At 49.4% G+C, this 16,907-nt stretch overlaps 2 protein-coding genes across 4 annotated transcripts in view; one reads left to right on the forward strand and one right to left on the reverse strand.

Moving 5' to 3' along the window:
• Positions 1-2,349, forward strand: part of NOC2L (NOC2 like nucleolar associated transcriptional repressor) — a 32,668-nt gene extending 30,319 nt beyond the window's left edge. For 2 of the 3 annotated variants that reach the window (XM_083375864.1, XM_083375862.1), the window contains exon 19: positions 830-2,349. In XM_083375864.1, coding sequence (XP_083231990.1) covers positions 830-954 — 125 coding nt within the window. In that variant the 3' untranslated portion in view covers positions 955-2,349. The remainder of the gene's footprint in view (positions 1-829) is intronic. The other variant, XM_083375863.1, reaches the window with a different exon arrangement.
• A 3,515-nt stretch (positions 2,350-5,864) lies between these two features.
• The window catches only part of SAMD11 (sterile alpha motif domain containing 11), a gene marked incomplete at its 5' end in the record, with an annotated part of 57,940 nt that continues 46,897 nt past the window's right edge, over positions 5,865-16,907 (reverse strand). Inside the window, 3 exons of the mRNA XM_083375645.1 lie at positions 5,865-7,838; positions 10,474-10,584; positions 14,833-15,027. Of these exons, the coding sequence (XP_083231771.1) occupies positions 7,593-7,838; positions 10,474-10,584; positions 14,833-15,027 (552 nt within the window). The 3' untranslated portion in view covers positions 5,865-7,592. The remainder of the gene's footprint in view (positions 7,839-10,473; positions 10,585-14,832; positions 15,028-16,907) is intronic.

Consider the following 16,907-nt stretch of genomic DNA (forward strand, 5'->3'; position numbering starts at 1 on the left):
CAGAGCAGACAATGGCTGGCACCCTCCGGCACGTCCACGTGCCACACTCACAAAATCCTTTCTCTCTGGGGCTGCCGAAACGTTGAGAGTGCCGCGGCAGCCTCACCCCACGTCTCGTTTTGCCGTTCCAGTTTCCGCTTGGGTGGGCAGGTTTGATAACTCCCCTCTCGCCCCCCCCCTCCACCGTATTTCTAAGTCTCTCCACTTAGACTTCTAAACCATCATGAGAAGATCTGCAGGTCCAGCTTTTGTAGGAAAGTGGGAACTTGGTTTTATGGAGTGGGTCTCCAAGAGAAGAATGCAGAGGCAGATCAGAGGGTTTGGGGAGGGTCCCAACCCCAAAAGGACCCCTCCCCGCTCCATGTGCTCACTAAGTAGCCTATTTTAAGAGGAAAGAGCAGTGCTTCTAAATTCACCTCCATAGATTGCAACTGCTCATCCAGAAACGTTTGGAGAGGAACCCTTCCCCCCCCTGCTTATTTCTTAGGATGTGAGTTTTGGAAGCCTCCCTCTTTACAGGGTTGTGCCCCCCCTCAAATAAAATGGGGGGGGGAATAAAGATTTTCTTCTCCTTGAACCTCCATCTCCTTTAGAAAAACCCAGGTGCTTTGCTTATTTATTGCTCTATTTATTATTAAAACTTATATTCTGCCATTATTATTATTAAAACTTATATTCTGCCATTCCCGTCTTGCCCCCTCCTGAGCTCTGCAGACAATCCATTAATTAGCACCGGAGATTAATTAGCACCCAGCTGCCTTCTCTGCCCCCGCCCCTTCCTGTCCCCAATGAGGTTGGATTGACACCAAGTCTTTCTTCCCTTCTCCAGCAGGCGAGAAGGCCATGCCTCAACGGAGGAGTCATCGGAAACCGCTCTCTCGGGCAGAGTTGCAACAGCTGGCACAAGGAGCAGAGGACCTGGTGGAAGACTTGGACTTTTCCGATGCAGACTGATGGATGGACAGACTGGAGGGTGGGGGGGCAGGGGTGGGGAAGGGGCTGCATTGTTCCAGCTGGCCCTGAAGCCGAATTTGTGCACTGGAGGGACAGGCCAGAAAATTGGTCAGCCGGCAGGGCAGCCTTAAAAAGCCTGTGCCCCATGGCTGCAAAAACTGCCTCTTTCGAATAATGTGGGTTCTTAAAACCATCTCAAAATAAAACCTTAAAACCATCTCAAAAAAGAAAAAAGAGGCCGGCCTTCAATGCTGCCCCTTCCTCTTCTGGAGACGCAGAGATGAAGATCAACTTCCCACCGCAGTTGCAGCCGGAACACTTTTACAGACCATTTTCTTTTTTAAAGACTTGGCTCTTTTTTGGACCAAACCCAGCAGGAAGAGCTGGACGGGACAGCACAGTGCATGCTTTGAATCCACCCCCCCCCCCAATTCCCCCCAATGTTTATTTCTGTATGGGAAGGGAAGGTTTGCGTTGGTTCTCGGCTTGTAAAAACAGCCTGTTGTCGATTTCTTTCAAACGCCTGGATCTCTTTGCACTGAAACTGCAGCGGGCAAAACGGCTGCATCCCGATGGAGAAACGTTTTGCCCTGCAGCTTTCACTGCATTGCGACCCAGTGCATTGCGACCTTTTTTCACCCCACCTGTGGTGCCCACCAGGAACTGAGACCCACACACTTGTTTTTTGAGGTCACCTGACAGAACAGATCTAGGATAAGGAGTTAGCAAATCTTATCATTGGTCGGGAGGGGATTCCCTCAACTTAGCCAGGATATCTCTGTAATTTGCAAGTTAGGTGAAGGGAGTCTTATGTCTTCTGCTTGGCTAAAGAACCATGTTTTGTGGTTTATGGAGATGCACTTGAAATGCAAGCCCTTTGTGGTACATTTGGTCCCCATAAATCTGAAAACATGGCAGCTCTAGCTTTTTAAACTGGATGGGCGGGTGAAGGCATAACGGCTGTTAGCTTTTGCCTTGGTTAAAGACTACGGATGTCTGGTAGGATTGTGTAGATTTGGGTTGTAGGACAAAGTTGAGGTGTCAGAAGAACTTGGATCAGGGTTTTTTATCCTTAACTTGAAGATGTGTGGACTTCAAATTCCACAACTCTTGAGTGTTGAAACCCACACATCTTGCTAAGGGGGAGAAACCCTGATCTCTAGGGTCATGTAAACCCACCAGGTATGTCAAGAACTGAACTCTTGCTTTCGGAAAGCCAAACGGCTCTTGGAAGGCTGGACCTCAGTTCCCAGAAATCGGCAGCTTTTAGAACACATTGGGAATTAAAGCCTGCCCATTGAAAGATGGACATTTCAAAGGGATGAGTTTTAGCTCCCGGAAATTTTAGCAATCCTAGGCTAGATAAGTTTTAAGGATTGAGGTCCCCTTCCCACCCGCCCCAACCCACACATGGTGCTAAGGGAGAGAAACCCTGAGCTCTAGGGTCATGTAAACCCACCAGCTAGGTCAAGAACTGAACTCTTGCTTTCAGAAAGCCAAACGGCTCTTGGAAGGCTGGACCTCAGTTCCCAGAAATCGGCAGCTTTTAGAACACATTGGGAATTAAAGCCTGCCCATTGAAAGATGCAAATTTCAAAGGGATGAGTTTTAGCTCCCGGAAATCTTAGCAATCCTAGGCTAGATAAGTTTTAAGGATTGAGGTCCCCTTCCCACCCGCCCCAACCCACACATGGTGCTAAGGGGGAGAAACCCTGAGCTCTAGCGTCATGTAAACCCACCAGGTATGTCAAGAACTGAACTCTTGCTTTCAGAAAGCCAAACAGCTCTTGGAAGGCTGGACTTCACTTCCCAGAAATCGGCAGCTTTTAAAACACTTTGGGAGTTAAAGCTTGCCCATTGAAAGATGCAAATTTCAAAGGGATGAGTTTTAACTCCCGGAATTAATTTAATTTAGCTCCTGCGACTTAATTTCCAGGAGTCTCCAGCACATGGACTGGAGAATTCTGGAAACTGAAGTTCGCTAATCTTGGAGACGGATCCATGCTGTCTCTTGGTGGGGCGTCCCGGTTCTGAATTCTAGGACTTGGGGAGTCTGCCAATCTGGGAGACAAATCCCATGAAAGGTAAGTGGTGAGTCTCCAACTCTTAATTCTGTTAGGAATTCTAGAGCCAGGTCAATGTCCTGTAGATGATAGGTCTCCAATTCTTCAGAATTCTGGGTTCAGAATTCTGGGACTTGGGAGTCTTCCATCACAGAGGGCATAGGATACCCTAGTTCCTACAATACCAGGTGGGTGCCATTCAATCTCTGCTGTTCTCCAGCACGCAGACTGGAGAATTCTGGGAATTGAAGTTCAATCTTGGAGGTAGAAGTCCCAGGTCTTCTAGGTGGGCTTCCACAGGATTCTGCTAAAAATTCTTACACCAAGGAAACACCGCATCTGAATGGGAAACCTTCAATTCCCAGAACTCTGCAACTTTGGGGTGTAGAGTTACGGGGAATGAAGTTAACTTCCCATCCAGATGGGAGGGCAAACAGATGGAAGGTAAACGGGTGGAACCCAGACTTCTCCAGTTTATGTCTGTATTCTGGGAATTTTAAAGTCCAATGTAGAATTTCTGATAGAGCTTTGGACCCCAGAATGCTTGGCAACGTAGCTGGATAATTCTGGGAAATAAGATCATCCATGTTGGGGTGTGTCATTCTCCACACTTAGACGTTTTGGGGCTGAGGTCCACTTATTTGGGATGCGCAGAACTTGGGTTCCTTTGAGTTGTGAGATTGCAAATCCCCACAGCTACAAATGTACAGGAATTGGAAGTTCTTTAAGCCATTCCCACCCACCCCCCAGAAATGGGTGCACCTCAGCCCTGAAGCCTTGGGGGTCTCCGGTAGGTCTCAGCCTTGGCAGGCTTAAAGATGGGTGGACTTCAGCCTTAGTTGAAAGTCTACCCAACTTAAAACTTGTCAAAGTTGAGAAAAGCTGTTGTAGAATCTCAACCCCGCCCCAATCTCCCCAGCAACTACTCAGGTGAGCCAGAAAACAGGTGTGTCTTGAGGTAAGTCTGCAGTTCCTCCCTTGGTGTAAGTAGACATGCACAATGTGTCCAAAATAGGGGCCTCTTGGCACTTAATTTCAATAATACACTTGTGCATGCCTACTTGCAGGAAGGGCTGCACAGAGGGCGCAAGCTCCGTGCATGGTGGGTCCTGCCCTGGAAGGCTGGAGGGGGGTGGAAAAAGGGTCAGGGGCCAGCCCTGGTCCAAGGGGGGCTGGCGAGGAGGCCCTGGGGAGGTCTGGGGCGTCCAAGCCCCCTGGGGCAGCCTCAGGCATCCCAGGGCCTCTCTTGCCAGCTCCTCTTGCGCCACGGTTGAAGTCGAGGGTCTTGGGGGGGGCTGGGGGAGGCTGAGAGGTCGGCGGAGGGTGGCTGCCAAGGTCCTTGGCTCTGGGGGGGGGCATTTTGCCCACTTCAAGCCAAAGACATTGGCAAGCTGCTCTCTCTGCGCCCCCCCTCCTGAGCCTCCCTCAGCCCCCACCAATGCCCTTGGCTTCAATCCTGGCCTAGGGGGGGCCTTGGGGGGAGGGGAGGTCCTGGGAGGGGGGGGAACTTCCCCCCTCCTCCCAGGATCTCCTCTCCCCCCCAAGGCCCCCTCTAGGCCAGGATTGAAGCCAAAGGGGTGGGGGAGGGAGGGGGGGTTGGGGGGAGGGGTGGGTGTGGGGGGGGAGGGGGGAGGGTGTGGGTGGGAGGGTGGGGAACCAGAGGGGGGGTGTACTTCTTGTTTTCTTGACCTCTAATAAAGACTGTGAAAAGTGCAGCATCCCGCCTCTTTCTTTCCCCCCCCACCCACCCACCCTCCCCCCCCACCCACCCTCCCCCCCCCACCCTCCCCACCCATTTCCCTCCCTCCTCTTGGTTCCCCTCCCCATCTTTGGCCTCAAGGGGTGCCCGAGGTAGGGAGGGGCAGGCCCTGGGTGCCCCCCCCAGGCCTGCCAGGGTGGATGGGGCATCTTCCCAGGGCTCCCCTCCTCTTCCCCTCCCTCCCTCCACCCCAGGAGGGCTGCTGGGGGCTAGGCGGAGGTGGGGGGAGCCCTGGAAGGAGGTTGGAGGCTGGGGGGGGTCTCCTTGCCGAACACTCCATCTCTTCCCTTCCCAGCTCCCTTGGTGCCATCTGGCAGGCACCCCGTGGGTGGCAAAGACTCAGGAGGGAAAGGGAGGCCCGGGAGGGGGGAGGAATGGGCAGGCTCTCCCCAACATTTAAAGGGAGGAGTTTGTGCCTGCCGATGCCCCCCCTTCACCCCAGGGCCTCCCATTCCCTCCTTTGCCTGCACCCGTGGCACCAGGGGAGTTGGGAAGGGGAGAGGAAGGGGCGTTGGCAAGGAGCCCTGGCAAGGAGCCACCCCGTCAGCCTCCAACCTCCTTCCAGGGCTCCCCCCACCTCCGCCTAGCCCCCAGCAGCCCTCCTGGGGTGGAGGGAGGGAGGGGAAGAGGAGGGGAGCCCTGGGAAGATGCCCCATCCACCCTGGCAGGCCTGGGGGGGCACCCAGGGCCTGCCCCTCCCTACCTCGGGCACCCCTTGGGGCCAAAGATGGGGGGGCCAAGAGGAGGGAGGGAAATGCAGGTGCTGGGAAGATTGGGAGGGGGCAGGCAGGCCAGGTGGTTGGAGGGCTGAGTCTGCCTCTCAAGCCCCTGGCCTGCCTGTCCCCCCTCCTCCTTCCCAGCACCTGTACCCTCCACCCCCAACTTACCTGTTCTTACCTGTTCTCCGTGTCCTTTGCCGTCTGGTGGGGTTCCCACAGCCGGTACCATCCCATACTTACCCGCTTTGGTCTAAGCTGGCTCAGACCAAGTAACCTGGGCTGTGTGTACCCACCGCCCTCTCCCCCAACTTTAATGTTCCCTGTCCCCAGGAATCTAAGTTGTGAAGGACGCACCCCGACCCGTACCTGTTTTTATAAACCGAGTGAACTCTTCATTTTTATTGTTATTTCAATTGCTTTGCTGGAAAGCCTTAATTTTAAAGTGATGGATACTTTGACATGAAGCTAAGGTCCCACTGAGCTATCTTGGCTTAAGTGTGGTTTCTGTTCAAAATGCACCAGGGGAGGTGGGGGGGGAAAGACTGCAGGGGTGTTTTAAAAGTTTGGCCCCTGCATTTTTTTCTCCACCAACATGGGCAAGCGCGTGCGCGCACACACACACACACACACACACACACACACACATGTTGAAAGCTGGCAAGGGCTCCATGTTAACTCCTGGGTGTGGATACCAGGGGAAATGTGCAATTCCATATCCTCACCCAGGCTGCCCTGCCTGTTTTAAAAAAACAAACCCTGCATTCTTTGTGCACAAAAGCCAATTAAAATGGAGCATATCTGTGTTGTATGTGCACACACAGAGACATACACAGAGGAGAATGTAGCTCACGGTTGAACTTAAGTCCCTGTTGCTCTCCGAGTTTGATTTTCTTGCCGACGTTTCATTATCCAACTAGGTAACGTCATCCATGCACTAATGAGGTTACCTAGTTGGGTAATGAAATGTCTCCAAGGCAGCAACCTCAGAGGGCACCAACACACACACACACACACTCTCTCTTTCATACACACATACACACACACACTCTTTGAATGCTGGCAAGGGCTCCATGTTAAGTCCTGGGTGTGGATACCGGGGAAAATGTGCAATTCCATATCCTCACCCAGGCTGCCCTGCCTTTTTTAAAAAACAAAGCAAAACCCTGCATTCTTTGTGCACAAAAGCCAATTAAAATGGAGCATAGCTCTGTGTTGTACGTGCACACACAAAGACAAAGAGAGAACGTAGCTCAGGGTTGAACTCAAGTCCCTGGTGCTCTCCGAGTTTGGTTTTCTTGCAGACGTTTAGTTACCCACTAGGTAACGTCATCCATGCACTAAGGAGGTTACCTAGTTGGGTAATGAAATGTCTCCAAGGCAGCAATCTCGAGAGAGAACCAAGACAATCTCTCTCTCTCTCTCTAACACACACACACACACACACACACTTACTTCCAGAAGGGAAGCACTGGGATTCCCCCAAGTACAATATCCTACCTGTTTCTGTCTGTCTTTTTCCTAACAATTCCCAGGGCAGGGAATGTGCTGCTGATGGACTCTTCTAAGGAGCAAATGCCTAGAAAGGGCAGGATGGGGACAAGCAACAAAACCAACACGATGCACACCAAAGACAGAGACAGAAAGTCAAAGAAAAAGGAAGAAGGGAGTCCACAGGGCTGGCTGTGCCGTACCATCCAAAAAAATAAAAAAATAAACATGGAGCGGAGTTGAGACGCTGGAATCACTTCGTCTGTCTTTGGTATTACTTCAAAAGCTGCTAGCGATGCATAGACCTCCCCCCCCCCCCGAAAAAAAAGTAAGAGGGGAGGGGGGGTTTCCTTGCCCCCCTGGAGCCCCTCCTGGCCTGGTTGGCAGAGGCGTTATCCTTCTCCAGATCCGTCTTCCTTCCAAGATTTCTTTGGAGCAATTCCCCCACACCCTCCCTAATCCAAAAAAATAAAATAAAAAAAATCCCTCCGAGAGTTTATTTCCACCACCCCCATTTGAATATTTTAGCAATATTTCCACGCGGCTTCTTGTGGGGGGGGGGGAGGACTTGCTTCTTCTTCTTCAGACCGATGGCGGAGAGGCCAGGGGTTACGACGGGGGCTTGGGGGCATCGCCCAGGGCCGCCAAGAGAGAGGTCCCGTTTTCCTGCTTCGGGGAGACCCGGCTGGGGAGAAGCGTCCCTCCGTAGGGGGACGAAGCCACGCTTCCGGTGGAGGGTGGGCGAAGCTCCGCGGGAGGCGGGTTGCAATCCGTGGGCCGCAGGCCGGGCGGGTGGAGCGGGAAAGCCACCGGGAAGCTGGCCATATACAACACCCGGCCCACCCTCTTGGCTACCTGGAGAAAAAACAGCAAGGAAAGGGGAAATGAGGCACCTGCACACACAGCAGCAGCAGCAGCAGCAAGAGGCATTAAAAAAAAACGGGAGGTTTCGATTCCCCCACCATGGACGAATACGACCGCTGATGGAATAAGCAGAGATGGTCTCTAAACTGAGAGTTTCCATAAAAGAACAGAACAGAAGTCCTTTGGTTTCTCCCTGGAAACCGCTTCTGGACTTGGTGCTTGAGGCGGAAAAATAAAGCAAAACGAGGCTGTGATTTTGGGTTTTGCTAATTAGACCGATTTGCGGACGTAGAACTGCTTAGTTCATACTTAGTTCATACTACTGCCTTATTTTACCGCAACAGAGGGAGTCAGAAGTCGACGCCTTTCGTTTCTTCCTCCCCCCCCCCACTTCTTCCCCACTTCTCTTCTTTTCTCTTCCCCCCATCGTCGTCCCTTACTATTTGCTTTTGCATTTTAGGTTATAAATGAATAAAAGTTTATTAAAAAATAAAATAAAAAAAGGAAAGGAAATAAAGCCCCTGCGAGGATTTTGGCAGGGCAATCTTGGACCGCTGGGCTAAGGGTGTTGTGTGAACACACAGCCAAGTTGGTTGGCTTACCTCTGGTGCAAACCGCGCACAGAGCAATAAATATTGTTTACCAATGCAGACTCACCTTCCTCTCTGCCCCCCCCAACCGCCCCCTCCTCCCAACACATTTGTTTTATTATGTTAAAACGATAAGGGCAGCTTTATTGCTTTCCCCCAAGCCTCGGCTGTTTACGAGGGATCTAATAAAAAGGTTCTTTCGGCAACTGTTCCCTGTGGAATGATTGTGCTGGAAATAATTGTGATTCAAAGGGAAGCAGGAGAACAGGACCCCCATGCCACCCGTGGGATCTACGAGTACCCACGCGGGCCGAGAAGGGATCTGTCTGGTGTTTTGGGAGGGGGGGACACCCAAAGCAGCAGGGGAGCAGGAAGAATTTTGAAGCCAGAGCATTTAAAAAGAAATAAATAAAGATGTCAAAATCATCCTGTTTGTAGCAGGGTAGCGTGCAGAGCTTGGCCCAAAGCACCTGAGCAGGTGGTTAATAGCACAAGAGGGGAAATTGGATTGTGGGGCACCTGGCAAAGGGCACAGGCCTTGCAAATCCAACCTTAAGACACAAACAGAGGCCTTTCAAGCTTTAAGCCCAAATGATCTATCACCTTGGCAGCAAACCCAGATCGGATTCCTGCATTTCACAAAGCTGCAATAGTTAAAAGCAGGACGGGCTGACTTGCCAGTGTGCTAAAATCGCCCGAAGGAAATTTACGGCAGGCGTGGCAAGCAAACCGCCTTGGCTGTCTGTTCACACAACACTCTTAACCCAGGTTACTGCTTCATGGGCAGCCTTCAGCTCAACTGAGGACGGCGGCACAACTCAACTAGCAGGGATGAGACTACCTCCCGTGTTTTCCTGATTGGGGTTTAAAAGAAAAATAATGCAATGGAGGTTAAGTCCTCCACTTGCAACAGTCCATTTACTGACCGATCAAAGTCACAACAGCACTTTAAAACAAGTGACTTGTGGCCGTTTCTTCACACAACCTTTGTAGCACCCCCGTGATCATGGGATCAAAATTCAGATACTTGGCAACTGCTTCATACTTACGACAGTTGTATGGGACCACTTTTTGCGACTTTTTGACAAGCACAATCCATGGGGAAGAAGTCAGATTCGCTCAAGAACCGTGTGACTATCCTAACAAGTGCAGTGATTCACTTAAGAACTGTGGCAAGAACAGCGATAAAATGGGGCAAACCTCACTTAACAAATGTGTCACAACAAACGTTGAGAGCTATCTGCTTACCGTAAGGAAAGCTTGTATCCTACCTAGCCTGTTCCATCAGCTACGTGTCTATGTTCAGAGACCTGGCTTTTCTTTCTTTAGAGCAGCACCGGAAAATGGGATTTCTCCCACTTTGCCAGGCCAGCTAAAAGCCCGGAAGCCAAGTTTCCCAGCCTTAAGGCTCCTGCAAACTTGGGGAAGAGATTCCCTCATAAACCAGGTTACGTCTCCTCGACAATGTTACCCGGGGGTTTTAAGCTGCATTTTCAACTGGGCACTGTTCTAATTTTTTGAAGACTGTCTGGCTGATTTCCTAGTTTTTGCATTCTGTTGGGTTTTATCTGCTAGCCCGGGTTTTACCGGCGCCTTGCCAGAGCACTTTGGCTAAAGGGCAGTTTAAAAATAAAATAATAAACCAAAAAAAGTTAAATTGTATTGAACTACGGGGCTCAATATAAACAAACAATTTTTAAAAAACCTAAACATACTAGCTTGCCTTGGTTTGAGCTATCGCTCCAGCTCAGCCGCTGTGGTTTATGAACCGTGGTTTACGGCTTAGCACATGGACAGCAAACCAGCGTCTTTCACCCTTGGCAACTCTGCTTGTGCCAAGGTTAAAGAACACGGAGTAAACCGTGATTTAAGCCCAGACGTACATCTAGACCACTGCTGATAAACCAGGGAGCAACTGCGGTTTGCCTTTTTCCAAACAGAAACAATTAGCCACGTTATGTACGTAGTAGGAGAGTTTGATGGGATTTTTTTTCCCCATATGCTTTCGTCGAAGTTTATTTCGAACGGCCTCTTACCTGTGACCTTATTTTCAACGCTGGGCCTAGTTTTAAGCCCATGTGGTTGAGTAAATGCTCTTCCGTCAAGAGGGGAAGCGTCTCGCCATCGATGGCCTGATCCCGGAAGACCTGTCAAGTAGCAAGGAGCTGGCTGCGACTTTGCTCAAAATGGACAGCCACCATTTCTTTCCCCAAACAAGGCATTGTTCTATATACACCCCAGAAGGTTTGCAATGGAGAGATGGGACTGCATATAAATCAGTGTTTTTCTAGCTTGGTCACTTAAAGATGGGAGAATTTGTCTCCCAGAAATCCCCAGCCAGCAGGATTTAAAATGGGTGGACCATCTCCCAGAATTCCCCAGCCAGCAGGCTTTAAGATGGGTGGCTTCAACTCCCAGAATTCCTCAGCTAGTAGGTTTTATGTTGGGAGGACTTCAACTCCCAGAATTCCTCAGCCAGCAGGCTTTAAGATGGGTGGGCTTCGACTCCCAGAATTCCAAAGCCAACATGCTGCCTGAGGAATTCTGGGAGTTGAAGTCCACACGTCTCCGGTGGGCTAAGGCTGGGAAATCTTGCTTTACCGGTTTCTCTACTTTTTCAAATGTCACTCAATTAAACACTATTTATAATTACAAACGTACTAGCAAGGTTACATTTTGGGTTGTGTTGCATCCCATCTACTTGATCTACTTTACCAATAAAATATTTAAATGTTTTTTTTTAAAAAAACATGAGTGCTTCAAGGTGGAAGAGATGGGAGGTTTCATCTTTTTAAAACTAATGTTTACCAAGGGGAAAAGACACTTCCTGTACTGCTGGCTTTCCATTTGCAAGGAGAAGCAGCAGAGACACTGAACAGAAGCATTCATCCAAAAAAAAAAAAAAACAAGGGGAGGGGAGGGGAGAGCTCCCCCTGTTTTTCCCACCTCTCCAAACCCCCTCCCCTTGGAAAAAAAACCCCATTTTTCTTTTCTCCTGCCAAGCAGCCCTCCAACACAACTGCGCCCTGCTTTATAACCTAGCAAGGCTGCGGAAGTCTGAAACTTTGTCGGCCTCATTCAGCAATCCCAGGGACCCTCTTCTTTCCCACAGACCCACAGAGGGTGGAGGCGTAAGGGGGGGGGAGGCAGCTGTCTTGAATGCAGAAACTCTTCCCTTCCCCACACACATACACATCTTTTCTTCCCAGCTCGAAACCCGCCACAATTTTATTTTGCATTTCGCCAGCCAAGGCGGAGGTCACTCGGTGCCAGACCGCCCCCCCCTGCAACTGCGGTTTCCGGATGCTCAAACATCAAGCAGATATTTCTTCCCTCTTGAGACTGGGATTCCTTGCATCATAAACGCTCCCCCCACACACAAAAAAATAACAAAATGCAAATCCTGATGTGGGGTATAAAAAGACTTAATGGCTTTTTAACTCGCTGGCCACCATCACTCTAAGTCTTCCTGCAGATGCGTGCGGGTTTGATGGAGGCTTGTGGGCCAGGATAGGTGGTTTTTTGTGACACCCCCCAAAAAAGGACATTGCGTTTATTTCCCTGCACCCCAGAAATCTGGGGCAGTTGGGGGACTGCAGCAAGGAGGCAGGGTCCCCCCCCACCACACTCAGTCTTGCACTTGGAAAATGCTGGGTTGAAATATGCTGCCCAGATTGGATATGGCAAATTCTCTGCGTTAACTTGTGCTGAGTGGCATGGCAGTTACCCCGGGGTAAGTACCCCCAGTGGCTTGTGCCGAAAGCATTATAATGATGGACAGCCCATCCTTCTGAATTTGCAGTCTCGGGCAGTGAGACTTTTCTTTCGGGGGGGGGGGGGGAGAAAAAGAAAAAGGAAGGAAGAAGAAAGAAAATAAAAAACGCCCAGAATCCAATTCTCTGGCTGACTGGATTTGAATGAACGTAAGGATTAAGGCTCTTTTGGAAACTCCAAAGCAACTTTCTCATTGAGTTCTGAAAAGTTGGATGTTGAATAAGAGCGTTTGTGTAATCTTAACACGGCTTGCGGCTACGTCAGTGAACGAAGAAGGCCTGCAATGGAGAAGGAATTGAAACAGGCCGTGTTTTTCCCACCCCCTCCCGTTAAAGATGCTACATCTCCTTGACTTCCAAACTTTTTATAAGCAATAATTGGCAATTCAAAACCAGATTGCCCGGACAATCTTGCAGGGGTGTTAAGAAGGCCTTTGGTGGAAAACAAGCAGTAGTAAATTATTCTCTAGGTTTCCAACTATACTTGCAACCGCTTGCTTAGTGACTGTTCAAATTTGCAACGGCAGTGAAAAAAAGTGACGTAGGACCCTTTTTTCAGACTTACGACCTCTGTGCTATCCCTGTGGCCACATGGTCAAAATTCAGGCGCTTGGCCACTGACTCACATTTATGACGGCTGCAGCATCCTGGGGTCACGTGATCCCCTTTTGCGGCCTTCTGACTCGCCAAGTCAATGGGGGAAGCCAGTGCCACTTAACAACCAGGTTACTAAAGGTCGTAAAATGGGACAAATCTCCACCACTCTCTTACTTAGTAACAGAAATTTGGTGCTCAATTGTGGTTGTTAAGCCAAGGACTGCATGCAGCGCCGCCGGAAGCATCCCAGTATCTTAACCATGGTTTTAATGGGAAGGGATGAAGGGTGGGTGTTCAATTGGGAGCATCAGCTAAGATGATCTTTTGAAACAGCCTTTATTTTTCATCGACCTCAATTCAGGTTAGCTGGTAATTCACATCACCCTTTAATTCTTCGTTGAAGTAGTCTTGGTTCACCATCCTAAGCCCTGGCTTACAAACCACAATTGCTGGCTTCCTGCCTCGGGCCAAACCAAAAGCAAGCTACGGGGTGTCTCACCACGCTGCGTGAATCCAGCTCCTTTGGTGGGGAGCATTTCCATATGTAGAGGGCGGGTTAGACTAGAAGACCTCCAAGGTCCCTTCCAACTCTTGTTTTTCTGCTATTCTCAACTCTTAGGAAAACACAAAAGGGGGGCAATAAAACTGCTAGTAGAGAACTCAGCGGTTGGGAAAGTCTTTTTTTAAAAACCAAAACAAGAGAAGAATACCCAACCTCTCTTCTGATCCTGCCTCCTTGGGATTAATCCCCCTTCATCCTAGCCGGTCTCTCCTTTCCCTAGGAACAGAAGAATCCAGATGTTCCAGGCTGCCTCCGCTCTGCAGCTGGAGTTCTCAAAAGGGCATTTTATAAGCCCCAATGTGCTAAACTCGGAAGCCGAGTTCACAAGCACTTTTGTCTTCTAAGCTGGCAGCCACACTTTCCCACCCATCCGTCTGTCGGAGTGGAAAAAAAAATTGTGGACTTTCATCAGCACTGCTGTTATTAAGACACGCTAAGCCAACGTGGGACGGCGAGCCTCGCTCCGTGTCTGGAAATATTGTTTTTCCACTTTTTTAAAAATTCCTGCCAAGTTCTAGAATAAAATATCAGGAAATCCCATCCTGGTTAAAAGCCTGTAATAGACGAATCATTTTAAGGTAGGCGATTTCAGGGCACAAACACACACACACATACCCCTGAAATCTGTTAAATTTGTTTTTTAACTTTTGTTTTTTATCTATGTCTCTTTTTTTACATGGCTCTACGGCTTTTTATCTTTTGTTGGGGAGAAAAAGCAGACTCTGTAAAACGCTTAGAAAGGGCTTTGAAGTGGTATATATAAATTGAATTATATATATATATATATATATATATATATATATATATATATATATATATATATATAAATAAATATGGCTAAGTGCCGTTGCTGTTCTTAAACCACCCAGTGTCTTAGATGAAGCGGGCAGGGTATAAATTGGATAAATAAAAGATGCTCAAGAGAGGGTCTTTTTAAGGGAGTAACCAAGTTTCTAGCCCCTGTGATTAAAAAGCGGCAAAACCTCAGAAGCTTCGGATTGGATTCCAATTTTTCACGTCATCTTTCCAGCCTCCCGGCGGCCACATGATCAAAATTCAGACTTTCCGTAGTTGGTTCAAATTTACGACAGTTGCAGTGTCCCGGGGTCTGATCTCCTTTTACGACCTTCGACAATCCAAAGTCAGTAGGGAAGCCAGCTTCAGTTAACCACCATCTTACTAACTTAACCACGGCAGTGATTCGCTTAAGAAACTTGTGGCAAGAAAGGTCGCAAACGGAAATTTGGGGTAGCTGAGGACTACGGGAGACGCCTGTCTGTACCGCCTTGGACTCGACAAACAGGCTAAACACGCAGCCATAAAAGATTCTGGGAGTTCTGATTTCCTGAAACTGGCCCTCTGTCTTAAGATGATGTGTATAAGCGCAAGGGGGAGTGTTGTGTTGAGTGTGGGTTTTTTTTTTGCCCTTTCTGCACTCTTAAGGGAACCCAGCGGCAACATACCTGAGTGTATTCAGCACAGCCCGAGAGGCAGCTGACAAAACTGCAAACGTCCTCCACGGTCCATTTGCTGACGTCTTGCAACGCCGTGGTGGCCGGGCTCTCCTCGCCGTCCAGGAAGAGACCTCCCATCGTGCCTGGAAGGAGCAAAAAAAGAAGAAGGGGGGGGGGTTGGAGAGATGGGAAAACAGGGGTGAGCTGAGCGGAGGAGGCGCGAAGGAAAAGTGGAAAAATAAATCACAAGGCTTTCCCCCTTCCCCTCTCTCCCCCCCCACACACAAGGGACGGCCTCCTCTCCTTTCCTGCCTTTCCCTCCAGACACGCATCCATCTTTAATGAACTGTCAATTAAAATACCAGGCAGGGTCAATTCGGAGGCAGGCAAACTCCGCCAGGGGGGTTTCCTAGCCTGGAGGTGGGGAGGGGGGTGTCGTGGGGAAAGGAGGAGGAAAGCCTTTGAGGAAGGGGACGTGTGTGTGTGTGTGTGTGTGTGTGTGTGTGTGTGAAAGGCACTAATGATTCCAAGGTGTTTTGAGTGCTTTTTGGGTGAAGAAGGGGGGGGCAGGTCTGGGGACGGTCAGAGCCGAGGGCTGTAAGGAACAGCAGAAGGGCGAGGCCGCCGTTAGGAGGGCGAGGCAGAATTATGGGGTAGACAAGCAAAAGACTAATCAATCACCCTAAGGAGGGGAGAAATTATATTTCCCAAGAAAAAAGCCACTCCTTTTTGGAGACAGTCCTCTAGCGGAGATCTCGGAGCGGCAACTCCCACAGAGAGGCGACAGGCACCCCAGGTTCACACCCCAGGAGACACCCCAGGTAATGAGATATTAAAATTTATACGCTGCTTCCCTCCCAGAGATTCTGGGCAGCAGTTGTTTTACAGCAGGGTTTTTACAAAAGGCCAGTTGGATAAACTTAGCTTAGCATCCTGTGGCAAATGCAGAGAGTCCTTGGTTAGCGGCTGCCTCGTTTAGTGACCTTTTGCACTGACCACAGGGACGAAAACGTAAGCCCCTGATCCATCCCGGCCATTATGACCTTGCTTTCTTACTGCCTGCCCTTTTTTTTCCTTCTTTCCCTCCCTCGCACCATTTGTCGTTCCTTCTCTCTCTCCCTTTTATCTTTCCTTCTTTCCCTAATTTCCTCCCCCCCCCTTCAAGGCATCTTTGAAGAAAGGAAAGAAAAATGAAAGAGAAGGAAGAAAAAAGGAAGGAAGGAAGGCAGGCCTTAAGACACAACTGTGACACTGATCTCAGAGAACAGCACTAACTCAATTGTTGTGTACCTATTAACGGGCTGAGTTTGTACAATGTGTGTTTCCATATTCCTGAATTAACTACATTCCACAGCCAGTCTCTGCTTGGAGGGAGAAAGGAAAATAAAGACAGCATAAGGTTAAGGAACCAGGAGGTGAAATGTTTTGAGGTCAGAAGAGCTGGAATGACTTGGATTTTAAAACCACAGGTCTACATGATCTTTTAGGTTCCTTTCCAGCCTCCAGACGAGCGACACTTGAGCACTGTTGGGGAGGGGGGGGTCGCTTGTCCACCCCACAATGGAGATGGAAGGTCCAAACCAAAGACAGCAACAAGATGGTGTCCTGAGCTAAATTCTCTCGTATTTATCACGGAGGAGTTTTATTCGATAAAAAAAAAAATCCGCAGATCCTTCCAAATATTTTCCATCAGCAGCTTCTGCCAACATCCTTCCCCACCCCACCCTGAGTCTTTTGCTGGAATAAAACTTTCCAAGCTGAAAGATGGCAAACAAAACGAAGAAGTTCACCAAGGTTTATTGGCGGCTTCTAGCTGGAGATGGGACAAAACTGAATGTGTGTGTGTCTGTCTGTCTCTGTGTTTGTGTGTGTGCATAAGCCAAATCTTTTTGACGACAAACAAGAATGAACGCAGCACCCAAGGAAGAGAGAAAATGACTTGCCAGACCAGCTTGCCTGCAAAATAAATACCGGGGGGGGGGAGGTATTTTAATGCCCCCCCAATTCCTCTCATCCTTATCCCCATTGAAATGTGGGAATCTTCTCTCTTCCCTAACCTGGGGGCTAATTGCTCTGCAGACTCC

The sequence above is a fragment of the Vipera ursinii genome, assembly GCF_947247035.1.
Source record: "Vipera ursinii genome assembly, chromosome: 17".
Classification (NCBI taxonomy): Eukaryota; Metazoa; Chordata; class Lepidosauria; order Squamata; family Viperidae; genus Vipera; species Vipera ursinii.